The 26,796-nt window shown below is 43.0% G+C and overlaps 1 protein-coding gene across 3 annotated transcripts in view; it reads right to left on the bottom strand.

Moving 5' to 3' along the window:
* Positions 1–345: 345 nt before the first annotated feature.
* LOC138284531 (antizyme inhibitor 2-like) overlaps positions 346–26,796 on the bottom strand; it is a 142,369-nt gene continuing 115,918 nt past the window's right edge. For 2 of the 3 annotated variants that reach the window (XM_069223409.1, XM_069223408.1), the window contains exons 7-10: positions 16,368–16,515; positions 15,261–15,376; positions 14,321–14,535; positions 346–4,150 (exon numbers count right to left, since the gene is read on the bottom strand). In XM_069223409.1, the coding sequence (XP_069079510.1) occupies positions 4,111–4,150; positions 14,321–14,535; positions 15,261–15,376; positions 16,368–16,515 (519 nt within the window). In that variant the 3' untranslated portion in view covers positions 346–4,110. The remainder of the gene's footprint in view (positions 4,151–14,320; positions 14,536–15,260; positions 15,377–16,367; positions 16,516–26,796) is intronic. The other variant, XM_069223410.1, reaches the window with a different exon arrangement.

Raw genomic sequence — 26,796 nt, 5'->3', positions numbered from 1 at the left:
GGTGAAAGTGGGAAGTACTGCTGCCTTTGTTACTTGAAGCACAGCTGCAAAACCGGCCCCTAGTAACAAAACCGGCCTCCACTGCTAAAAAACTGGCCTGCACCCTTCCAGAATTCTGGAAAAACACCTCATGCCCACTACAGCCAGTTCGGCCCTGGTCGTCCCCTTTGGAGAAAGAGAACCATCCGTTACTGCTACCGTCTGAGCCAGCACTGGGCCCTATCTCTAAATCTGGGGACCAATGAATCTTTTCTTCTCAATCCTGAAGGATGAGGAGAACCTGCATCAAGTTATTCAGAGGAATTACAGTGTAACTGAGCCACACATTAATTCTCAGAGACCAACTTAAAGTTTCAAAGGGCTTTATTACAGACTCAAAGTCAAACTTACATAAATGAGTCTCAATACCATAGTATAGATGGACGAGATCATCAAAGGTGAGTTAAAGCGTAGCACAATATTACATTTCACAAGCGTATGAAAAACAAGTATCTCAATAGCGATAATGCAGAAAAACAGAAACACAGACTGATGTTTAAATTCTAAAATCAAATTTTCCTGCCTAATCATTGAATCTAAGTTCTTAACTGTTTTAATACTAAAGGTTTAAAGTTATAGGGTCAGCAAACAGAACTTCTATAGAAAGTTAGGAGAGGCGCAATGGCATTAAGACACATGAGAATCTAAGTCTAAGGATATATCTCAGTAGGGCCCTCTCTCAAAAAAGGACAAGGGGAATCTGGCTCTTCCAGTAGCTAAACCACACTTTAAGCCATTTGTTGCTAGTGACGGCCACGAGCCATCCGGCACCGCAATTGACGTTTGCTTCAGACAGTTACCGGCTGTCCTAGCACTCACCCATGGGAGAAGGGCTGGTGCTTCTACTGTGGGATGGACCCATACACCCCCCGGCAGGGATGGCAGCAGAAGCACTTCCACTATCACCCCAACCCCTCCCCTACAGCATCTAATGATGTCAGCACTCACCACACGCCAACATCACGAGAGGTCGCCCTTGTCGAAGGAGAAAGAGGTACTTTTCTCCTCGGGGGAAGGGGTGTTATAAAGAACAAAGAGGCATTGTTTTTGTTTATTTTATGTTGGGGTTTGCAGGCGCTTGGGGAAGGGTCGCTCTCCTTTGGGGGCATTCATTTGGGCCGTTTCTGCCCGAATGGCCTATTTATGTGAGGCCCATCTGCCCCCAAGGGGGGGCAGAAACCACTAGCCACCAGGGATAATTTTCTGTATGTTTGTTTTTTGTTTAAAGGGGTGGCTCCTTGGGCAAGGGTCGCTCCCCTTTGGGGGACATTAATTGTGGCTGTTTCCACCCCCTTGGCGGCAGATCAGCCTCATTATGTTAGGCCCATCTTCTCCTAAGAGGGGCAGAAACCACCAAGCACCAGGGATTATTTTTTGTATGTTTGATTTTTGTTTTGGTGGGCAGGGGGTGGTTGGGAACACTGGGTGTTAAGAAATTTGTGCCAGCGTGCTGATCCCACCTGAAATGAGGGAAATTTGATTTTTTTTTAGCTACGTTTGAGGTTTGCAGGGAATATGGGTAAGAAAATGTTGGGAGATCCATGCAAGCCATACCTCTCTGGACTCCCCCGGTTGTCTAGTTTTCAGAAATGTCTAGGTTCGGTAGGTTTCTCTAGATAGCTGCTGAGCTGGGACCAAAATCACAGATGCCCCTCTTGCAAAAACAGGTAGCTTTGTAACAGGTAATTTTGATGTGTCCCTTTTGTGTTTTAGGCCCTTCATTGTTGGAGGCACTTTGCCCACCCACACAAGTGAGGTAGCATTTTTATCAGGAGACTTGTGCATTTCCTGTTGTGGGCATTAGGCATACTCACACAAGTGAGGTACCATTTGTATTGGGAGACTTGAGGGAATGCTGGGAGGAAGGTAGTTGGAGGCTCCCCTCAGATTCCAGAACTATGCATCACCGAAATGTGAGGAAAATGTGTTTTATAGACAAATTTTGAGGTTTGCAAAGATTCTTGCTGATAGAACATGGTAAGAGCCCCACAAGTCACCCAATCATGGATTCCCCTAGGTGTCTAGTTTAAAAAAATGTACAAGTTTGTTAGGTTTCCCTAAGTGGCCGGCTAAGCTAGAGCCCAAAATCTACAGCTAGGCACTTTGCAAAAAACACATACATTTTCTTTGGAAAAATGTGATGTGTCCATGTTGCATTTACCCATACAAATGAGGTACCATTTTTATTGGTAGAGTTGGAGAAACACAGAATAGCGGAACCAGTGTTATTAACAATTGTCTTTCTCTGCATTTGCGCCTTCCAAATGTAAGACAGTGTGTAAGAAAGAAGTCATTTTGAGAAATGCCCTGTAATTCACATTCTAGTATGGATACCCCAAAATTCAGAGATGCACAAATAACCACTGCTTCTAAACTCCATATCTTGTGCCGATTTAAAAAATACATAGCTTTCCTTGATACCTATTTTTCACTCTTTATATTTTACCAAACGAATTGCTGTATACCCAGTACACAATGAAAACCCATTGCAAGGTGCAGCTCATTTGGTCTGGGTACCTTGGGTTCTTGGTGAACCTACAGATCTTATATATCCCTGCAACCAGAAGGGTCCAGCGAACAAAACTGTACATTGCTTTTGGAAATCTACCATAGTTGGAAAATGTTACATATGAAAATGTAGACCGAAATGGCTCTTTTTTTCAATTCTGTAAGAAATCCTTGAAGACTCTACACAAATGACTTCTTGCTGAATTCAGAATGTTGTCTACTTTTCACAAATGTATAGTTTTCTGGGATCCACCATTGGTCCCACACCCATTTCTGTCACTAACTGGAAGGAGGTTGAAACTAAGCACAAAAGATAGAAAAATGGGGTATGTCCCAGTAAAATGCCAAAACTGTGTTGAAAAATGTAGTTTTCTCATTCTAGTCTGCTTGTTCCTAAAAGCTGGGAAGATGGTGATTTTAGCACTACAAACCCTTCATTGATTCCATTTGCAGGGAAAAAATCAGATGCGTTCTTCTGCATCAATTTTTCAATTTTGTTTTAAAAAAAACAACAAATTGTAGCTCTATTTTGGCTAATTTCTTGGTCCTCACCAGGGGAATCCACAAACTGTAGGTACCTTTAGAATCCCCAAAATGCTGCGAAAAAAATATGCAAATTTGGCATCAATAGCTGTATGTGGATAAAAAGTTATGGGGGCCCAAGCATGAACCACCCCACACTGCCAAAAAAGCCTTAGCACAGAAGGGGGAAAAGGCTTAGCAGCAAAGGGGTCAAATCTCAACAAGGGTTACATCAGTGCAAAAGCATCCTTACTGAAAAACAGGACACTAAATCTAAATTAATTTACATTCAACTTTTTGAAGCCTTCTGCATTGAGGTGTATGCCCTCACACTCTCAGGAATTTCATAAGTTACAATCATCATCCCAGGTTACTCCTGGCACCTTGTGCAAATCTTCTTATCTTTCGAGCACAATGGGGTCCTAATTAATTCAGCCACAGATCCAGACACCTGCAGCTTGTAAAAAAACACATGCAAAAGCAACTTCAAGTCGGAGGTTAGCACAGTAAACTATACGGGGCCTTCACTCCAGCCAAGCTAACGAAACAAATATATTTGCAATTTAAATGAATTCTATTGCTTATGATGAAATCCAAAATGATTATATGGAATAATACTGCTAAAACATTATAACATAACATGCTTCAAACAATGATTATATGTAGCTTGCTTAAAAGTTTCATCCAGCTGTGCACTTTATTCGTATTTATTGTAGTTCCATCATTTAAATTAAAACATCTCTTCATATTATGCAGAAAAGTGACCACCCTTTCACATTTAAGAGGCATGTTGGCACAGCCAAACTACGCTCTTTCAAACACATAAGGTGTGTGTGTGATTTTGTTTCTAGTCAGGTTACTTCTCTTCTACAGCTGGTATGTACCAAATGAATTTCTTTGAATCCAAAAAGATCAGAATCCTCAGCTTACGCAATGTGTCATCAACATGGGTTCCGAATTCAAGGGATGCACCATGATCTCTGTGAACTATGAAGGTACAGGCACCACCAGATGCAGAAGTACTAGGTCACACAGAGTGTGCTAATGCTTGTTTGGCGTCAATGGAACACCAAGGGCAGTCCTGGAGGAAAAGAAAAGACACTAGATTATGTACGAAAAACAAATATGCATGGTACAGCATTACGACTAAGGCTACTATTGACAAGCACTGACCAGATCAATAGGCTTGACTTTGTATTAATAGAGAACACTTTTGTGTAAAGAGCATAAACTTACGGTTTGAATTTTGTTTATTTCAGGGTCTGATTGTGTGACATAGATCGCTGCAAAGAACAATGCTACTGAAGCGGTTTTGTGTGTAACAGAAGGAATAAAGTATGCCCCTTGTCAATAAATGTGTCAGGAGAGTTTTTTTTTATAATTCACTGGCGACAATTGTCGACACTGCCAATTGTACTGCATTGGACTGGTATTTATATAGCGCATTTCAGGCAGGCACTGCACTTATGATGCAATAACCTAAACACAACAGAATGAAGACTAAGGAGCCACGCTGTTGCTGCGGGCATAAATGCAAACACGATTGTTGTCTGCCGGCAATCTCTATGTCTCTGCAGACATATGTACAACACATGCTTTCTATGCTTTTTGTAAGTGTCTCAGCGGCTGGAAATAGAGACCCCATGACAGACACAGGGTGACTCTGCAACTGCTGTCTGCACTATTTTTGTCCCTCCCTTTCTCTTTGGCAGCCTGCATGCGTGTCAGTGCGTTCTTTTCTGACGGAGTCAGCCAGCATGTGCCAAGATGTGACGCCTCCACTGGAGAGGAGACTGCAGCTGGGCTGTAGCTGGTATCATCAGAGAACTCTTAACATATTAACTTAACAAAAAGTCTTGTTGTCAGAGTGATAAAGGTTTCTGCCCTCAGACCTGATAAAGATGATTTCTTAAATTACCAAAAGCCGCATAATCTTCACATCTCGTTTGAAGGATGTTCTAGCTCAGCCAAGGCTTTCCGACCATTATTTAGGGTAGGAAATTTATGTCAAGGCTGGAAACTCATATTACTCATTTCAGTCATTTCTTGTTTGCTTTCAACAAAGAACATAAAGTAGTAGTTAAAATGGCTGGGTGATACAAGCCCCCTGTCTTCCACTCTCTACCTCTTAGCATGCCTGCTGGAAGTGTAGGGGCTTGGCTGCATTAGACTGACACAGACATAGACCAGCCTATACTGACTCTAGCGGAGCCCATACTGAGCCTCACTGACCCAAAGCATTTACACTCCATCCAGTTCTATCCAGATCCGTCCAACTCTGCAATTGTCCCCACTGTTGCAAGTCACTTGACCTAACTGTCTACTCCCAATCAACTACGGCAATCATCACCAAGGATACTAAGGTGCAGAACACATTGGTGCTCAAAGGCTTAACAGCACAGCAGACTAGTGAAAATACTTGTGCACAGAAGTCCCAACATCACACCGTAATCATGGTGGATAAGGCAGGCGACAAATAGGAATCGAAAGGGAACAGAAGTCAAAGGGGGGCCTCAACGTGGACTAAAATACATCCCTAAAACTAGAGGAAGAATTAATATTGTGCTTCTGCACACCTGAAGGAGAGGTCCCCGCCGGTAGCGCTAGCAAATTACGAAGTACAATATATGATGAAGGTCAGCTTAAGATAGGGTACTTTTGCTTATGACTGCAGTCCCACTATGCTGCATACATGCAATATGGGGGGTGTTGTTCACAGAATCGGACGCATGAGGGACACTGGTCCAAAGTGAGGTCTTGCAGTAGTAAATACACATCACACGTTAGGTTAGACTGAGAGCACTTTCAGTAAACAGCAGTTGCAGGATGTTCACCAGTCTAAGTGTGAAGCTCTTCTTTACATTGATAGCAACAAGATGTCTGCGATTTGAAGATGGAGGCTGTTTTTTTTAACTGAATCACAACATACAACTTAATCTAAGAAGGGACGTCTTTATTTATAGTGGCAACTGTGAATGTGTAAGTCAGTGTAAAAGAGAAGTTGGATTTTCTTAACAGAGGCAATCAGAGGATATTTTTCAGTTTGATAGGGTAATTTATATTTGCAGAATCAGCCAAAAGATGTGTCAGTTTATGATTCAGAGTGTTTTTAGTTACAGCTTCAATTTTACTGGTATTCACTGATTTCTTCAAAGTAAGAAAACAGGTGGAAAAAATCCTTGAAGTTAAATTGTTTAAAGGAAAATTCAGAGGTATCTGCTATGACGGAAATCGGAGATTACATTTGGGAGTAAATTACAGAGAAAGCAGAGTTATGACTCGTGGCTAGAGACTGGAAATTATGAGTTCCTTGTATAGGTTGGGAGAGGTCCTACCCGTTTATCTAAGGCCCTCATTACTATTGCCCCAGGCTTAACAGCCTTTCTGCTCTGAGTCCCACATGTGAACTCCGTATTTAAATCTTTGTACAGAGGACAAAGTCCTCTAGATTGCACTTGGAGGATTTGTCCCCAGTAACAAATGTAGAAAATGCAGGATTACTGCGCTCAGTATTCCTGGTGCAGCAATCCCATATCATCTGTGATTCCTGATCCTTCAGTAACTCCCATTAGTGGCAGTATCAGGAAATCTGGACTGTTGTTCTGATGGCCCCACATGTGCCTTAAATTGGTAGCAGTTTTGGGTCATGCCTCTATGTGAGATGGAGGTTGTTTCTTTTTTAACAGGGGCAGTCCCAGAATGCCTATATATTAAATATTGAAGATGGTTGTCGTTTGCAATGGCACCCTCAGTATGCAAGTCAGTTTCAGATGGAAGTTACCCAACCAATACAAAATTCCCACTACTTGCCAAGAACAATAAGCAAGATACTTCTAACCTGGCTGAATGACAAGAACTTTGAGGGTTTTGAACATCAACTTTCAGCAAGACACCTGGATTCTGTCAGGTTTTGCAAGTGTTAGCTGACGAGTTCTGATCACAATCCACCCCACTCCATTGCGTGTGTCCAAGTCTGTGCCAACGAAGGTTTACCAGAAAAGGTCAAGCTGGAGAGGCTGGGGAATGGCTGAGAGAGACAACTAGGTTATATCGAGATGGCAAAAGAGACTGAAAAACACAGACGGACAACAAAACTAAACAGAGCTCAGAGAGCAAGGTCGGCATAGCAGGGAAGAGGGTCAGAGAGTCCCAAAATATAAATTCACAATAAAATGCTAGAGCCAAAAGAGCAAGGTCAGGGTAAACAGACAAGGAGGTCAGGGAACCATAAGGAGAAAATAACAACGGTGAGGGACAGGAACAGTGGGCAAACTAGTGACAGCAACGAGCCAACACAACATAAAGTTGCCACACACCTTCCCAGTGTCTTCTGGAAGTTTAAATACTGCAGCTGCTTGTTGTGACACATAAGTCCAGCCCTCGACCCAGGCTGACTAGCTGTTCTTGGTGTCCCAGCTGCCATAGGCCAGTATGCCACAGCCTGCATGGGGTGTGCCTCATTGGTTCTCTCGTAGTCCCTCTGAAAACCTGGACACCCAACTGATTCTTTAAAGTAACCCACTACCTAAGCTCTCCCCCTTCCTTGTGCTGTTGATTTCTGGTTCTGCCTATCTAGATAATGCATCAGCGTTACCATGGGGTTCATAGCCGCCCGCCAAGCTGTAACCGCCGGGCGGCCGCCAATGCGGCCGCACTCCCGCGGTGCCCATTTGGACATCCCCGCTGGGCCGGAGGGCGGAAACCAAGTTTCCGCCCGTCAGCCCAGCGGGGATGGGGGCCGCAACATGGGAGCCGGCTCCAAATGGAGCCGGCGGTGTTGTGGCCGTGCGACGGGTGCAGTTTCACTGTCTGCATGGCAGACAGTGAAAAGCCGCATGGGGCCCTGTCAGGGGGCCCATGCACTGCCCATGCCAGTGGCATGGGCAGTGCAGGGGCCCCCAGGGGCCCCACGACTCCCCGTACCGCCAGCCTTTTCCTGGCGGTTCATACCGCCAGAAAAAGGCTGGCGGTCGGGGACTCGTAATCCCCTGGGCAGCGCTGCAAGCAGCGCTGCCCAGGTGGATTATCACCGCCAGGGCTAAAGTGGCGGTATACCGCCGGCCGCGGTCGTAATAGGGCGGGAAGTACCGCCAGCCTGTTGGCGGTGCTTCCGTCATTTTAGCCCTGGCGGTCTCGGACCGCCAGGGTCAAAATGACCCCCCATGTCTTTTGTCCAGTCAATAGGTAATTTGATATCGAAAGTGAGAGAAAAATAACATCCTATCTGGTTGAATCCTTTGAAGCCAAGATTACATCATATGCGGATGACATGCAAATGTTCATATCCGCTGAGAAAGGCAAAGACATGGCTCCTGACTCAATTAAGCCATGTCAGACTGCTGTGGTTTTTCCTGGATGTATCAGCACCAACTAATGTGCAATGCTGATAAGACGGAAATTCTCTTTTTTTCGGCATGGATGCTCCCTCTAACTGGTAGGCTTGTTGGCCGGATGGAGTGCCCCTCCCGCTCCTGCAAACAGGAGTAGCGAGTAAAATAGGGTCAAATTTGAGAACCAGTTGTCATTTCAGCCTCATGTCAAGTCCATAGTAGGAACCTGTTTTGGGCTACTCCGTGTTTTAAAAATGTTTCTGTTTCTTTTGTCTGGTCCTGCCAAGAAAACTGTAATGCAGGCCTTCATCACATCTAGGCTTGACTATGCTAATGTTCTCTATCTTGGCCTTCCAGACTATGGGGGTCATTACGACCCTGACGGTTGGTGTTAATTTGGCGGTAAGTACTGCCAACAGGGTGGTGGTACGTACCAACATATTATGACATTGGTGGGTTGGCTAAGGCCAACCCACCAATGTACCACTCTGACCGCCATGGTGGTAACAGCCTCCGGGCATGAGATATCCATCTCCAGCCCGACAGCCGTCACTGTTCCGCCTGCGGGATTATGACCCCGACTACCGCCATGGTTTCTGTGGCGTTCGTAACGCCATGAAAACCATGGCGGTAGACTATATCAATGACAGGGAATTCCTTCCCTGTCACTGATAGGGCTCTCCCCCCTTCCTCTCCAGGTACCCCCACCTCTCCAAAGTCCCCCCACCCTCCCATTCATTCACGCCCCCCTTCACACACGCACATGCATACACACAATCATTCCCACATGCTTCCACGCATGCATAAATCAATTCACACACACACACAACACTCCTCACCCCCCTCCTCTGTCGGAGACCCGACCTATCTGTGTTCAGGGGGCAGGAGACGGGACGGGTGGCAGCAGCTTACCGCCATCCGCCGACATGGCCACAGACGGATTTCTGCCATTCTCGTGGTGGAAATCCAGCTGTGGTCATAATACTACAGATGGCTGGTAGCCACAGCGACGGTCTTTTGAAAATCCGTCATCGCAGCGGTAGGCGGTTTTTACCGCCAATGTCAAAATGAGGGCCAATGTTCTTCCAAAACTTCAGGTAGTCCAGAATGATGCAGCATGACTACTTCTCAATCTGCTTTGAGATCACAGGCCTCTATTTATCCTCATGTGATGCACTCACTCCCTGTGAAGAAATATATTGTGTTCAAGGCGCTGGTTTATTATTATATATTGAGCTTGTCAGCAGATGGGCCCTAGATATCTGGCGCCCAGAATTCACATGTATTGCCCTGCAAGGAAGCTTTGACCTTCTAACAAATCTCGTGCTTCGGTCCCAAGTATTTACTGGGCAATGCAGAGTGCTTTCTTTCTCATTTCTTGGTCCCTTCCAGGGGAACAAACAGCCTTTGGACCTTCATCTTGCTAGCTCAGAGAAGACCTTCAGAAAAAACTTAAAACATTGTTCTTTACTCAGTCTTACGTTTTACGCTGAATCAGGAGTGCCAGGACACTCCTTTGGGGCAGCTGCGCGCCTTATAAATCCTACTTATCACCATCCAACAGGCATGTTAGAACACTTCATGGATTTTAGAAATTTTAAGTTCTTATTGAGTGTTCACATAGTTACTGGATACACTGACCCCTCCAAATCAATGTGCCAATTGCAAAGACAGCTTTAATTACCAACATCACCTTAGCAGAATTTGTGTAATTCTGTTAGATAAATGTCGTACAGAAAAATTAGCAACCGGATGAACCACTTCAGTGATGGGATCTCTCTATGACAAAATTGCACCTAAAGCGAAGGATAAGGCAGTGTGTGATCCACATGCTTCAAGACAGGGGCAGTAGTAAAAGCCTCTCTTAACAGGTTGAAAAGCAGATTGTTGCTCTGATCCCCAGCATAAGGTAGAACTCTTCTAAGATAAATATTATGTGTAGAATTGTATTGTAGAAAAAGCTTCACAAAAGTGTCTTTAAAAATTGGCAAAATCATTGTGCCTCCTACACTGTACATGGAATCAGCCAGTCAACCACAAGCTGATACCCTTTCACGGCCCATGCTGAAACCTGATCTGACAAGATACATTCTGAAAAAGACACTAATGTAGCTTCGAAAAGACATTTGCCTGGTTCAGTGTATAGAGAATGTTTAAGTAGTCTATGCAAAAACTCTCACATGTTAGTTATGCGCCTCCATTTTGGTTGCATAACCAAAAGGCAAAACTAGGAACTCAAAATGCCCAAATTTAGTACTGGAATCATTTTTCCGCTCATCTCCCATTTTAATTTAGACAAGAGTACATTTTCCTGTGAGATCTAATTTAGTGAAGACTTTCGCAGAACAGCCCTTTTCTAACAGTACCGAAATTAATGTTAAGGGTTAAGGTAATGACACATATTCTTCACCTTTAAAGTGTTTGATTCTCTGTAGTGAACATATTGTTTAATATCTCCCTTTGCCTTGGGGGCAAAAATGGGTGCTCTAGCAGGAGACATAGGATAACGAATCAAATCTTTCTCCAAGTTCTCACCAATATATTCATTCAGCTGTTCATCCTCTTTCTTCGCTAAAGGATAGATTTGGCCATGTGGTATTTTGGCATCTGGTATCAAGTTTATTATGCAGTCGTATTCTCTATGAGGTGGCGGAGTGTCTGCACATTTTTTACTGAATACATCTGTAAATCCAGTGTAAGCTTTAGGAATGTTTAAGTTATTTTCTGGAGAAATCAAGAGTGTGCCACAGATCAAAGGAGGAGTTGGAATAGTAATGCTTTAGGGGAACATCTGTTTTTACAATACTCAGAAGGGAAGTAAACTTGGGGGTTGTGCTGTCGTAGTCAAGATGCTCCTAACACAATGTGAAAATTAGGAGTATCTATAAGAGCAAAACAGCCTCACAGTGTTCTAGGTAGGTAGCCGTGACTACATCTTCTGTTTCTATTCACACTTCTCCTGAGGTAAGTGAAGTACCCTGAATATCTTTGAAGGGTTCAGGTTTTTTCTTTCTTCAATTAGGAATATGATGGGCTTCGGTGATCTTTATGTCCATGAAGCAACTTAGTGCTCCGGAATTCAACAGGGTCCAGCAATCTAATAGCCCTGTTGGAGTTGCCAGATAGATTTCAACATGAAATGGACTTGACTTTCTGCAGCCAGTAAAATTTCTTTTCACCCGGTCTTAGTTTGCAGCCGGGTATAGTGCGCTTCTCTGCAACTGAGAACCAGTGCTTAATTTGTGCTTGTTGTTTCCGGTGCTCAGCACCGGCACTTATTTTTGCGGGCCGGGGCTTATTCTTCTGCCTCACGCATTTGTTACGAGCAAAAGACACAAATGGGACAGACGGAGAAAGGGAAAAACAAAAAATCGCCACAATGGGAGAAAGTAGAAAGATGCAAGAGTGAGCTGAAGGGGCAGGGAGTGGCTTTATATGGTTAGAAGGGGCCCGAGATGGCTTCAGGATTACGCTGCCTCACTATTCCGTGTTCACACATTTAATTGCAGCAGCCGCACGTTTAAGAGGAGGACTGTGGGCACCGGCACATTTTTGTTTACAAATTAAGCACTGCTCAGGCCACAACTTTATAAAATGGCACATTTGTCCAGACTACATGTAGGTCTGAGACTTTTCTCTTTCTCTTTTCTGCCATTTTGCATTGGTTCTTCTGGAATCGTAACTGAAGGAAACTAGTGGACTGGGGACAATTAGCGACCAGTGGAAGTTTGTGCGCCCTTTAGATCATCTCGAAGTCTGCAATAAAACATGGTTGTGGAGGCTTTGTGCATCTACTGTGCTTTTGATTTAATCTGTCTGAAGCAGCTAATATAAGAGATTATGGGCCTGATTTAGAGTTTGGTGGATGAAGTTACTCCGTCACAACGTGACGGATATCCTGTCCACAGTATTACGATTCCATCATATCCTATGAGCATCATAATACGGCGGATGCGATATCCGTCATGCTTGTGACAGAGTAACCCCATCTGCCAAACTCTAATCCAGGCCCTATATCTTTGGAGCCCTGTAGTGAAGATAATAATCCAGGATGTCCCACTGCATGGTCAGTCTCCATCCGAAGACGGCTTTAAATTGTTCACTAAACCGATTGTATTGTTGCCATGCAGAGCTCTGGTTTAATATCAAAGGTGTGGCGCAAATGAGACTATCTGTCAATAGAAAGAAAGGACAAAATGAAAGTTATTTTAGCTAAATCTGATGCACAATGCTTGGGTTGAGTTAGAAAATGTAGGCTGCATTGTGATAGAGACAATGTGAATTCTGTGGATTTCTGGTGGTCATTCCCACAAAGAAAGTGCTACATATTACCATGGGATATGGCATTGCTGAATTGCATACAGGTTTACTGGTAGCATGACTTTGGGAAGCATTACTAGTTTCCCATGGATGTGGGGAAACGTTATTTAAAAGATTTAACACTTAAGCCCCCACACTGTGTGCGATCTTCAGAGAGAGGGAGAGAAGGAGAGACACACGCAGAGTTAGAGAGAGCGAGAGAGAGCGGGCAGCACACCAAGGGGCATATTTACATGCTCTTACCACCACCGGAGTGTCACTTTTTGAGACGCTTCGGTGGCGCTGTGCACTATGCCATATATACAAGTGGTGCACTTATTGTGGCTTAACGCCCCTTGTAAATATGGGTCCCTCCAACACAGTTTTCTGTGGCAGAGGGGTGTACAATGAGTGTTGCTGGGGGTGTTCCACCGCAACACTCATTGCTTTTGATGCTGCCCCATATTTACAAGAATCACTTTATTTCTCCACGTTTTGTAGCACACATAGACCAAAACGCCACAAATTATAGTTTATGTGCAAGAAAGGCATACTTCCTACACATAAACAATCACTTAATAATGCCAATTCTGCAGCACACATAGAAGTAACAAATTGCCATTGCAGATTGTTTATGTGCAAGAAGGGACAGCTTCCTGCAAATAAACAATCATTCCCTTCAATGCAGACACCCTTGCACTATGGTGCAAGGGCATCCTTTCTTGGCGCTGGCAGCTAAATGTAGTGCCAGCGCTAGGGGAAACACAGGGGGGCACCGTATTTGTATAAATACTGCGCATCCCTGCATTTATGAAATGACGCAGTGCAGCGCTGCTAATTTTGGCACAGTGCCATGCTGAGCCACTTCTGTGTAAATATGCCCCCAAGTTCTTCTTTGATACAGCTTTTTATGGTGTTATGTCTCTATTCAACTGCTTAAGCTACATAGTTTTAGTAAGAGTACAGTCTCACTGTGTATGTTAGTTTACAAAGGAGTCACATTTTACATATAGAGAGAGTCACGGTATGTGGGCAATATGGCATGAACCTATGTAAATCTTAGAGGCAGTGAATATTGCTAATTGTTGGCCTTTACATGACTCATAGGTCTGGGCTGAATGCAGCAACCCTGTCATCACCTTCTTCCTTGTCTCTCTAAAAAGTAAATTATCTGTTGTGAGAACTACAGTTGAGGGTCTGATCTAGTAATTACTTAATGCATCCTATGAGATTTGATTAGCTCTCCAATGAACATGCAAACTGCATATGTTTATTTTTGGGGATAATAGCCAGCTCGTAAGCTTAAGCACAGTAGAAGAACAAATCCTCAATAGCCTCGTTAGTCCACGAGCAGTATTGCAGATACTGAATGGTTAGGAATAGCTGGCCAGAGCACCAAGAGAAAACAAGTATGTCCCTTCAATTTGGAAAACTAGAACAAATTGTCAACCAATGCCAACCCGCAATATGTTCTGCCATCAAGAACCGCCCAGGGCTCAAGGATCCCATGTCCTACTATACCCAGTGTTCCTTTTCTGTAAAGTTGGGATATTTTGTTCAGCCTAGATGGAACTTTTGTCATAAATCAATTCACTCATCGACTTTCTGGGTGAGGATTTTACCAGGTGTCTTTGTGGAGCAGGAAGTAGATTGGCATGGCTGTGAAGGCATTGAACAAGGTGGTAGTGGTCACGGAGTAGGCACCAATGTTTCGAAAGACCAGCCAGTCGCCAACCTGCAGCTCAGGCAGTGCCACATCGTCCATGATCTTATCATTGCCATCCAAGGTCTGACCCCAGAGGGTGCTGGGATACAGCGACTGTGCCAGGCAGGCTTTCTAAGCAGGGGAATACAAAGGAGAACAGATCATTCAAAACATCGAGAAAGGGTCAAACAACAGAATAATTTAGTGAAGCCAGAACTACAAACATAGTGGATCATCAGGCCCATGCCATTGGATAGGCACTATCTACAGGTTACCCTGAACTGCTTAGAGGGTACAAGTGCCTCCATGATAAGCTGGTCCTTCTTCCTTTATTTGGAAATACAATTGCTGTTCAAGTTTTCTGATCTTATGGAGTCTATGGAAATCCACGCTTTTTAAAGGATGGGCTTCAGGGCTCTTTGATCTCTCTGCCAGAGGAGTGGCAAGCAGTACACTAACAGTCAGCACCTGTCTGCTAAGCTACTCAGAAGCTCGGGCCTTAAGGAGCAGTTAAGGGCTATTTGAGGAGCTACCAAACAATGAAGCTTGATTGGGAACTGTACAGGAAGTTGAAAAGGCAGCCTCAGGGACAGGATCCAAAATATGAAAGAGACACTATGTACCTCCTATCGATCTGTGATACTGGACTGAGAAGCAGAGATCATTGCACCTGTATTCTCACTTGGAAATTGGGATTTTAGTTTGATGTCCTATATTTCTTCATCTTGAGCAACAACTCTCACCTTAGTGAACTTACACAAGTGCTGTCTGGTCACCTGAGATATACCCCTAAGTGCCCTACTATCTGCCTTGTCCTACACACACCCTAAAGTCAAAACACCGGCTGTTAAACCTACATGTATTATGAGGGGCTTAAGATGGTTCTCTTCGAACAGGAGAAAGTTGAAGGAACCAAAGATGCCATCATTGAGGTAGTACATGATCTTCTTCCTGATGGGATGTTTGGACCCTGCTGGAGAGATAAAGACATTGTGTCAAAGTTAAGAAAAGCACACTCCTTTCTTGAGGGCGGGGATCTGTGTGAAATGCTGTTCAAGGGATGTTATGTATATGATGCAATGCAGGGATGAGATGACAGGTTTGCAATGCATGCCTGAATTATACAGGTTATGCATGAATGAGCTCTGTGTCTGGTGTGTGCAGGTTTGAACAGAGCATGAGGTGCTGTACACATCTGGATAGAAGGGATGGATGTGTTAGCTGTGACTGTCTGAGTGAGATGCTATCAAGGTCTGAACTGTGAGGATTTGAGATCTGACTGAGATGCTGTGAAGGACTGAACTGTGCATGAGATGCTACACAGGTCTACGCAGTGTGTGGGATGTTGTGTACTTCTCAGGAGTAATTGTGATGCACATCAAGTTTCAGGGGTGCATGACGTGCCATGGAGATATAAGCTGTCGGTGAAATGTTGTGGATATCTAAGGAGTGAGTTAGGTGCTGATTGTGTGTGAGCTGTGCTTGAGGTGTTGTGCAGATCCCAGTTGTGCATTAGATGCTATGAAGGGACGAGTTGATGCAGGGGAGATGCAGTGCAGGTCTGCATTGGTGTTTACTCAGTGTAACTGACTGGCACTCTAATTTATTTGGCCAATTGACCCTCTGAGTGGATTGACTCTCTGAACTATTTAATTTGCCACATAATTACCAATAATAGCAGTAAAGATCAACAGGGTGTGGTTGGATGAGCGTAAGCTACAGCACACAAGAGACAGAGAGAGAGCTCCTACACATAAAATTTGTTGCAATTTATCTTCACCCAAGGACTTGTTTAGATGGTCTCTGAATTTTGTAGTGATGCGGGATGGCATCCATACAGAGTTAATTAATTAATTAATTAAAATTAATTAATAATTGGTAAGTGTAGAATAAACTAGTGCCCAATTTTATTTTCCACTCCTTGTTGATCCTCCACAATATCAAAGGCAGGGTGCCAAACTCACAATTTTCCACAATGGTCTTCTTGGCGATGACATTGAGAGCAGCGGTGAAGGCCGAGGTGACGTAAAATCTCCCAGGCTCTGCTATTATCTCCACCCCACATCCTTCCGGGAAATGCTTGCACAGTTCTGAAGTGACTACTGCTCCCATCTAGAGGGGAGAAGTGAATGTGTCATTTGCATTTAATCCCTTGTTTTCCTCCAGATCAGAACAACCATCCCACCTCAGTTTCAGCTGATGGCTGCCTGAATAGTACAATGGACCCACCTCTGTCCAACCAGGTAGAGATCCTGAATATTGACTGCAGAATATTTGACCATAATATCAAGGTCGAAATATAAAGACAAGAAAAATATTGAGTAAGGAAATATTAAGGGTAAGTACATTACTAAAATATCATGCTAGTTATCATCGTTTTTGTATGCTATTTAGTTAGATTTTTGTGAAGCTATATTGTGAATAATAATGTAAAATGTTTCATTAGAATAGATATACATTGATTTTTTTCTCCTGGTTCAGTGCTTGACTGAAGTACTGGGTCAGTAGTGTTGGATAAAATATGTAGTATTCTGTATTTTTAATTAATCATGTTAGTTATTAATTATTTATCCACTTCTTTACTCGTTTGATTAATTTCTAATTCATTTGTGGCATGGTTTTGGCTTTCACTGGTGGCTAGGCAGGGTGGTGTTTTTAAATAGTAATGTAAATATTAAGTGACTATTAAATCATTACTTACTTTATTAACTATGTAATTGCTTTTTATTAGTTCTAAAATAATTGATTTAATAAATAATAACTAATTTTAAAACTTTGCAGATTTGTTTGTGGAAATGTAGTTTTAATAGTAATTGTGGCACCCCAATGATTGTAAAAATAAGACAATTTGGTCATTGTAGTGAACATAAAATTCAAAAATAAACTTTCTTACAATGTTCGTGGTATAAATGTAACCATATCACTCCAAATAAGCACACTTTCCTCAGTGTTTGTAGGGCTAGAGCTAGAAGGGTAAATGTGACGCTCCCACTAATTACATTCCCTTCATGCAATGTTAGTGAGACTAGCATAAGAACAGTAGCATTGACACTCTCAAATATAATATATATAATAATATATGTTTCCAGACTGCAGTTAGAAGAGTACACATGGCTGTCCTCAGTTTTATGCATTTTCCTCAATGTTTGTAAGACTGAATTTTGAATAATAAATCTCACCTCCTCTCAAACACACATTACCTGATGTTTGTAGGACAGGATTTAGAATAGTGAATTTGACCTGACCAGTTATACACATTTCCCCAGTGTTTTCAGGACCAGGGTTAGACAACTAAACATGACAACTGCCCCCCCAACCCACACCCCCTGCTGTGACCCCCCTCCAAATTATATTAACTTTCCTTTGTGTTTGTAGGCCTGGAGTTGTAATAGTAAATCTGACCCACATGAAATATATAAACCCCCAAATATACGTACTTACCTGAGTGTTTGTAGAACTAGAGTCAGAATAGTTAATATAGCCCCCACCCTAAAATTATATGCACGTTCCCGAATATTTTTAGGGCTGGACCTACTTGCATAGTAAATCTGACCCCCACTAAATATCTCCATTTGCCCAATGTTAGCGAGACTGGTATCTGAATGATAATTTTCCACAGTCTCTATAGGGCTTCAGTCAATATAGTAAACTTGACCTGCCATAAAATATATGAGCTTTTCACGCTACAGTGTTAAGGAAACAGAAATTAGAATAGTGTTTCTGACTCCACTATGAATATGTACTTGCCCCAGTGTTTTATGACTGGAGATAGAATAGTAAGTATGACCCTCCCCACTCCAAATTGTATCTACTCACCCAATGTTTGTCTAACTGAATTTAGAACAGTAAATATGGCCCTGCTCCGAAAAACATGCATTAGGACTGAAGTTAGATAAGTACATTTGAAACTCCCAAATATATGAACTTACCTCATGTCTGTGGGGTTGGTGTTTGAATAGTAAAAATGCCCCATTAATTAAACACACTTTCCACAAATATTTGTAGCACAGGAGTTAGAATATTAACTATGACTCACAACAAATATATGTCTTTACCCCCAATGTTCTTGAGATTGGTGGTAGAATAACAAAGTTGGCACTCTCAAATGTATGCAATTAACCTAATGTTTGTAGGATTGGAGTTAGAATTTTAAATTTGCCCTTCGCTAGTATAATCTATTTCCCCAATGTTAGTATGAATGGAGTAAGAAGAGCAAATATGACACTCTCAAATACAGGAACCTCCCTCAATGTTTGTAGAACTGTAGTTAGAATAGTAAATGCAAATGTGTCCTCCTTGCTCCAATGTGTGTGAACTTGAAATTAGAATAGTAAATCTGACTCCCCCAGATACATGTACTATCATCAGTCTTAGCTGTCACTCGTAGTAAGGCAGCAGAGCCGGATGGCGTTCCGGCTGATGTCTTTTTATTTGATATGAACATGTAGGCGTTAATTCCATCGCTGCTGGGGCAGACATTCCCAAATCGTGGAAGGGGGCAGTTGTTATTCCCATATGTAAAAAAGGCAATATGTCCGTTCCAAGTAACTACTGACCTATTAGCCTAATTGACTGCAAACAAAAAGTCTTCTCCAGATGTCTCCTGGCCAAATTGCAGGTTTGGATGATTGAAGAGGATATCCATAGCCCTTATGAAGCGGGCTTTCAGTCAAAGATCTCCACCATCGACCAGGTGTTCCTCTTTCTTCTGTTATATTGGCGCACTGTCACCATTGCCACGGTCTCTCTGTATGTAGCATTTGTTGACCTTAGATCTGCTTTTGACCTGGTACCACACTCCACCCTTTGGCAGGTTTTGCACAAAATGAAAATGCCATTACACCTGCTCTACCTGGTTAGACCTCCATGAGGACAACTTTGCACTAATCAGAATAGTTTTGTCATGGGAGGGATCCATTGAGATGGTAAACTCCTTCACTTATTTGGGTATTACAGTCTCTAAAGGAAGTCATGGCTTGGAAAACCCACCTCGACAAAACAGTCATGAAGCTTAGGCAAATGTCCAGTGCCCTTTTTAAAGAATTTTGTTCTTCTCACACGAGACCAATCTCTAAGGCCCTTTGTATTTATGATGCCAAGGCCCTGGCCTCTGCCCTTTATGGGCAGAATTGTGGGCCTTTTCCAACCTCGACACACTCAGCGGCGTGGAGGATAAACTCATTTGTAATCTTGCCCCCCAGTACCCACCTGCACCCGCCCTGTCATGATTTGGGCCTGAAAAGTCTTGTGGTCAAAGCCAGGTTATGCCCTCTGCTGTTCTGGAGGCGGTTGTGGACCACTCAAGAACTAGCCCACTATGCATTAGCTTTACAAGACACTATTGAGGCTGAACAATTTCATAAAATACCATGGCTCTCATAAATCGAAAAATTAACCAATTCTCTTGGGCTGATAGACCTCTGGGAACACCTTGCTTCTTCATCTTTCCCGACTAATAATGCACGGAAGTAACTCTGTTGGGAGAATGTAGCGGTGAATGACTCCAGGAAGGCTGTCTCTGTCAGGCTGTCTAATGACTTTGTTGACTTTAAGCCTGTCAGTTTGTATGAGTCGCTTTGGGATCTGGTTACTGATCCTCTAGATCAGAAGCTATACTTCCAATTTTGTGTGGGTACCCTCCCACTGAGATCCTTTACAGCAAGGTGGGCTACTTGGTGCTTGCCCACTTTGCACTTGCTAAGCACAGAGTCTTCTTTGTCTGCCCAACCTCTGCCTGCCCACATAGCCTATGGCTAGCTCCTATCTGTATGTGTTTGGGCTGCGCAAGCACTGCATCGCCTTATGTATTGTGAGGTCTGACCCCAGTCCAGCATATGTTGTTCCTGTGGCCAAATTTCTGGGTGCTATGTGGAGACTTCGCAGAATAATTCCTAATCTAATGGGATGCTATGCTGTTCATTTTACTTATATTGTTAAATCCAGGTCTATTAAGATTTGATGTATTCGAAACAACCTTTTTATGTTAAAAGTGCAGTTTTAGTTAGTTATTATGTTTGTATGTTTTTATGTGTGCTTTTATGGCCCTAGTGGCCGAAGCAAAGCTATTTTGAATGAATGAATGAATGAGTGTAAGTGGAGAATAGTAAATGTCACCTCCACATCAAAATGTATAATTTTCAAAAATGCTTTTAGCAGTTACTTAGAATTTATATTTTAGAAATTGTTTTAAATTTATTTTGGGATCCTTTGTGGTGATCTTTGCACTTTTAACTTATTTATTAATGTTTATGTTATTTAACAATCATTTTTTAAAGGTTCAATATTTAGTACATTATTAGAACCATTTATATTAGATGAATACATGTGTGTTTTGTGAGATACATATGTATTTTTGTTTAAAATTATATTTCTCACAAATATTTACATATTTGAATGACGTTTTTTAAAATGTATTATTTTTATTTTAAATATTTAATTTATAAATATATTTAATGGTTGTTCTGTTATATGAATAAACTTTTTAATAGATTCAATGTAGTGTAGTAAAATGTTTTAGTTGTTTAAAATATGTATGTTATTATTTTGAAATGTTTAAAATATACGCAAATGTATTCGTTTTGTTTGTTTCAGAATTATAGATAGTTTAGATACATTTTTAAAATTAAACATTAATACGCTTACTGTGAATTAATTGACTATATATCTGTGTCTATGTGTATACATATATACATATATATAAATACACCTATATCATATATAATATGCTATAGTATTGTTATTATTTTGATTAATTCTTATGTTCATTTTACATTTCTATATTACCGTACTCGCTATTCTGGGTGTAGATGTCTTTAAACTCTATATATTTGTGTGTCAGTATTTTTGTAGTACATATTTTGGACATTTCAATAGAAAATATTATAATATCAATAGTGTGGTATTAGATATTTTACCTCAATATTTTTGTAAGCCATTATTTTTGTAGCCCACATATTTAGGACTGCAGACATTTAATACAGCCTACACAGTCTAGTTTAGCCACTTGTACCCATTACACCCCCAACATCCAACATGTCCTGCTCAGTCCAACCCTCTAATAGGGCTTGAGGCACGTCATGAACTTTAACACCTGCTGCTCAGATCAGCTCTCACAGTTCAGTCCAGGGCTCCCAGGACAATACAATACTATCTGCTCTCCAATGGTCGCTGCATAGTGCAGCAGGTTCGGGCAACACCTGCTGCATTTTTTGCATAACCACACTGAGTTCTGTCCATTCATTTATTCTCCATTCCTAGGCCTTGCTCCTCCTCCAAACTCCCATGTCCTGATAATGACCTTAAAGTGGTTTTAGGTCAAAATGCCGCCAATGCTATTGGCCATTGGACTTTTACATAAAACATTAACTGTGGGGTGTATATCTAAATTTAGTTGACTGTGCGTCTGAGATAAATTTGATGGTTGAAGTCCCTTTTCTTTTACTGTACATACTTCCTTGCAACTCTTTTTATCACACCGTGTGAGCACTAAAAGCTCTAAGCACCTTTACATCTAATTCAAAACATCTATACTCTCTCCACAGGGAAGATTACAATTGTTTTACTGAGAAATCTGCTATGGTTGTCAGTTGCCAAAGTCTACTGTTGTGCAACCATAAAATATTTTCCTGTAGGAACCTCTTGTAGTTTACCTACCGTCATTCCCTTGGATCCGGTTGGCTAAAAGACTGGCCCTGTTGATTAATATCCAGGAAGCACTGACAATTTTTAAAATAAAAAGGAATTACACATTTAATATGTACCAGCAGAGCTCTATGTGTTACCAAATCTTAGTTATTACCGACAGAGTCAGGATAAAACTTCGTTTGGGATACCTTGGCTTTCCATTTTAGTATCCTGAAGAGAGAAGGGACACATTTGCTAGGGTTGTTGAGCAGTGCAGGCATTAACAAAGCAATGTAGTAGAACCAAGCATTAAAGAAATTAGGGTGCAGTCGAAGATAGCCATAATAAAGTAAAAATGCATGAGTTAAATGGAGTTAAAATGCCAGGAGTAAAGTAAGACCAACCAGTATAAGAATGAATGTATCCGTTCAATCACAAATGAATAGAATCAACATGACTGCTATCTGCTACCTCCTAGATGTAGCACTATGAAAGGACTAGAATGTGACATTGTATACACACACACTGATTGACATGCCAATATCCCATGCAGAAGCAAATATACGTGTGCCTTTTTTATTTTTCCCTCCTCAGTGCAGAACTTACATGAATGACAATGTGAGGTGACACACAAAAAGTGGCACATATTCAGCCTGATGTGTTACTCCATGATGGACATCCAACCCACACTTGCATTCAACAAGGCATCATGTTATTGCAGTGAAAAATTTGTGCAAGTCCACAAGGCACCACAGCTCAGCTATTTGGATACTACAGTGGATAAGAACATGGTGAAGAACAGAAAGATGGAAGCAGTGAGGCCGATCGAGGTATTTCAGCAGGCATTTTTATGTACAGAGTCTAGTAGTGCCTACCATATGACCGTAGGACCATAGGACTTTTATCCCTCAACATATGCCTTAGAAATAGGGTCCCCGCCAGTCTCAGTAGAACAAACTCATAGGATCCCAGCGTATCCACCACCACCGTAGACAAGTCCCCGTCCAATCAAAGCGCGCCTGATGAACTTCAGAGACATCTGAAACATGGTACCTGGGAGATAGATGGTTGGGAGATAAATCTGTACCCAGACTATACTAACTTAGTCCAGAGGCAACGGGGACATATGTGCCAGTTAAGAGGGTGTTTCGCCAGTTGGATCTCAAGTATGCGCTCCTCTTCCCAGCAAAACTGCACGTAGTGTATGGGACAAGACACATTTCATGGCATCAGCAGAGGAGGCCTGGTCGTGGCAAGAGAAGCAAGGCCTTTGGTTGGGTCTACTGACTGACACACAGAAGGACGATGGATGGACACCAGTGCCGTCATGGACAAACAGGAAAGTCAACTCATTCACTACAAAGGACCAGATGAGGGTGGCACAAGTGAAAACGGTAATGAAAGTCAAGCACCAAAGTGAAATTCTCAATAACAACAGGTGGAGATCACTCACCTCCAAGGAAGGGGGCAGCAGACGGAGACAGAACAGGAAAAGGATGATGATCATCTGGCACATATTACCCCATGTCTCAACATTTGGTGTAGTGGTGCCCGCTGGACTGTAAGTAAAAAATGGCAACAGAACATACGTTCTCGGAGCCTCGGGCTTTGTGGGGCAATGGACTTTATCAGCTCAGTATTGACTGTATGTGGGTAGGTGAAGGACAAAAGATAGCTGTGAGTTGAAGGCCTTAGGCCGCATCTCGGAGGTAGAACATGTTGTTTTAGAGTTGCTATGGTTTGGGTCACAAACATACAGTGAGTTTGGGGATGGGGTTAGTTTTAGAATCAAAACACGGTAAGGTAGGGAGGGAGGTAACTGTAGAGGTAGGGTGCAGTGCTTTGACACACTCAGGAACCTCTTGGATCACTCACTTCTGGGGGTGGAGTCAGAAGGGAGGGATGAAGACTTAGACACACCATGACACAACCCAAGCATTGGTCTTGTTAAGGTGGAATGTTAACAGATTAGGTAGCAAAATAAAGAGGAGTATGGTCACAAAGGCCATTGTAGACACAAACCAGACATTGTATTCTTGCAGGAAACACACCTCATTGACAGACAACACAGTAGTATGGGGAGAGGCAAATACAGGATATGCATAGTACACTTCTGGTTCACGGGGCGTATTGATCCTCCATGGAAGGTCGCTGTCATTTCACACATGGACAGATATTCATGGGTGTTATGTAGTAATCTTGGGAGAACATGGGGATGAAATAATGTTACTGGTAAACATATACGCCACTCCAGGGCTCCAGTTGGCAACCCTTCAGAAAGGGAGGAGCCTCCTACTGGAGGCTCCCAAGCACTAACAATAGTAGGTGGGAATGTCAATCTAGACCTAGACACACAGTTAGATAGAGGGAGCACAACAGTTGAGGGGGTGACTAGAGTAAATTAGAGAGCTTTAATTGGGCACTCGTACTATGCGAAGTCTGGAGATCTCTCCACAGTCATAAGAGGATGCTCATTTTATTCGGGTGCCCATGACATGCATTCACGACTGGATTACTTCCACACACCGGGTAACTCGCTTGCCAGGTTTAGCGAGGTGGAGTACTTGGCTCAATGGATTACTGACCACTCGCCCCTGCAAGTGACACTGTCCATTAATATGTGGAAGCCACGTGGGGAGTGGAGAATGGAGACGTTGCGTATCGCGAACGCTCAGGAAGTCAATCATTTGGATAGAGTTACTAAGCTCCATACTTGAGGAAAACAAAGGTACAGTGTGGAGCCCTGTTGTGCTATGGGAAGCATATAGCAACAATCAGAGGGATCATTATAGCAGGGGAAATTGTGGACAGGAGAGAAAGACAAGAGGGATTAGCTAACCTAGAAAGGAAACTATCATGATTAGAGAATGGCTGTCTGGCATCCCCTGCACCCAGCCGTAAAACAGATGGATCTAAAGCAGGCCGAGTACCAGTCAGTTGCTCATCTCGAGGTCAGAATGACCTACATGGTAAAACAAAGGAGGATCTACAAGGCGGGGAAGAAGGCAGGCAAATTATTGGCGTGAATTGGGAGCAAGGAAAGGAAAGGCATGCCAGTTAGAGAAGTGAAGGCAGAACCTGGAAGAATGTTGAGGGAGTGCTGGTGGGAGTCAAGCACCCCCGGTGGGGGAGGAATTTGCAGGTCATTTAGAGGCATTTTACGACATGCAGGTACAGGCAATAGAGGAGGAGATGCTAGCCTTTTAGACGACAGTCCCATGTGACAGCCAGGAATGCAAACAGATAAGGGACCTAGAGGCAGATAGCTCAGTAGAAGAGGTCTCCCTAGCCATGGGCCACATGCATTCAAGAAAGGCCCTGGGCCCAAATGGTTTCCCAATTGAACTGTTCCATAGGCTGAGTAAATGGACGGCGGCCCCAATGCATGCGGCCTTCAAGGTGGCACTTAAGAAGGGGGTATTTCCGGAATAGACATGAGATTGGCGGAGGTCATTTTCATACCAAAAGCGAACAAGCCCTGAGAAAGGTGCGATTCACACCGGCTGATATCACTGCTCAATGTGGATGTGAAAGCCATGGCCAAAGTCCTAGCAACCAGGCTATGGGCAGTGTTGACTGTCCTGGTGCATCTCTAACAAAATGGGTTTATACCCAGTAATTCGACCAGGCTGAATCTGAGACATCGACTTTAGCAACTTCGCTGGTACCGGGGACCTGACCTGCAGGTCGGGTGATCACTTCACTCAATTCTAACAAAGCACTTGACTCTGTGGAATGAGTGTACCTCTTTGGGGTTCTGGCTAAGATGGGTTTTGGACCAAACTACATTAGATGGGTTAAGCTGCTCTATAAGAGGCCAAAAGCCAGAATGAAGGTCAATGGTCACACCTTCTGGAAATTCAGAGTGTGACGAGGTATTCAGCAGCGGTGACCGCTCTCGCCAATGCTAATCGCCTTAGCGATAAAGGTTTTGGTGGGATGGATACAGATTGATGCACAGATCTGGGGATGGCTGGAGGGAAATGGATGGGCTGAGTGTATATCACTATACGCTGATCACATTTTGCTATACCTGACAAACACGGCCCAGACACCGGTCAGACTACGAGATATTTTCATCATTTTTAGGACACACTCCGGCTTTGCTATAAACTGGGATAAATCCTGATTATTTCCAGTCGGGGACTGGGAACAGTCGGAGGTGCCCACACTGCCCCTGAGAGTGGAGACCAAGAGGTTTAAGTATCTTGGAATCTGGATCGCTAATACTTCGGACTCGCATTATGAGGCAAATCTCTATATCTCTGGTCTATATTAAAAAGGCTAGAGCGAGATGTTAAGCACTGGCAATCCTAACCATTTTCATTGCTAGGTAAGGCAGAAATATTTAAGATGGTGACACTCCCTGGGCTGCTTTATATTCTCCTGAACAATTCCTGTAGGATTCTAGACACTCTGTTCACCAGGGTAGATGCATTGGTGAGGACACTGTGCAATTGAGTATAGTTAATGATTAGGCACATGGGGATTGGGAAGACTTGGCAGTCTACCGCGATAGGTTGGGCATGGGTGAGGGCAGCTAGATGCATGCACTGAAAGGAGGATGCCTGCAGCCAGGGGCGAGTCCCGCCACTGAGACGGTGGTGGATATCTGAAAAAGATTTACCTCAAAAACACCACTATGGGACGGCTCTCGATTGCACCCTGTGGTGGCTCTGAACGGCTTCTAGGGATGAGACAACATTGGCCTCTCCAAGTTGGCAGACGTGTGGGTCACAAATGGATGGTGCCCTTTGCCTTCATAAAGAC

Source organism: Pleurodeles waltl, chromosome 3_1 (genome assembly GCF_031143425.1).
Source record: "Pleurodeles waltl isolate 20211129_DDA chromosome 3_1, aPleWal1.hap1.20221129, whole genome shotgun sequence".
In the NCBI taxonomy this organism is placed as follows: Eukaryota; Metazoa; Chordata; class Amphibia; order Caudata; family Salamandridae; genus Pleurodeles; species Pleurodeles waltl.
This window is presented reverse-complemented; position numbering and strand designations above follow the sequence as displayed.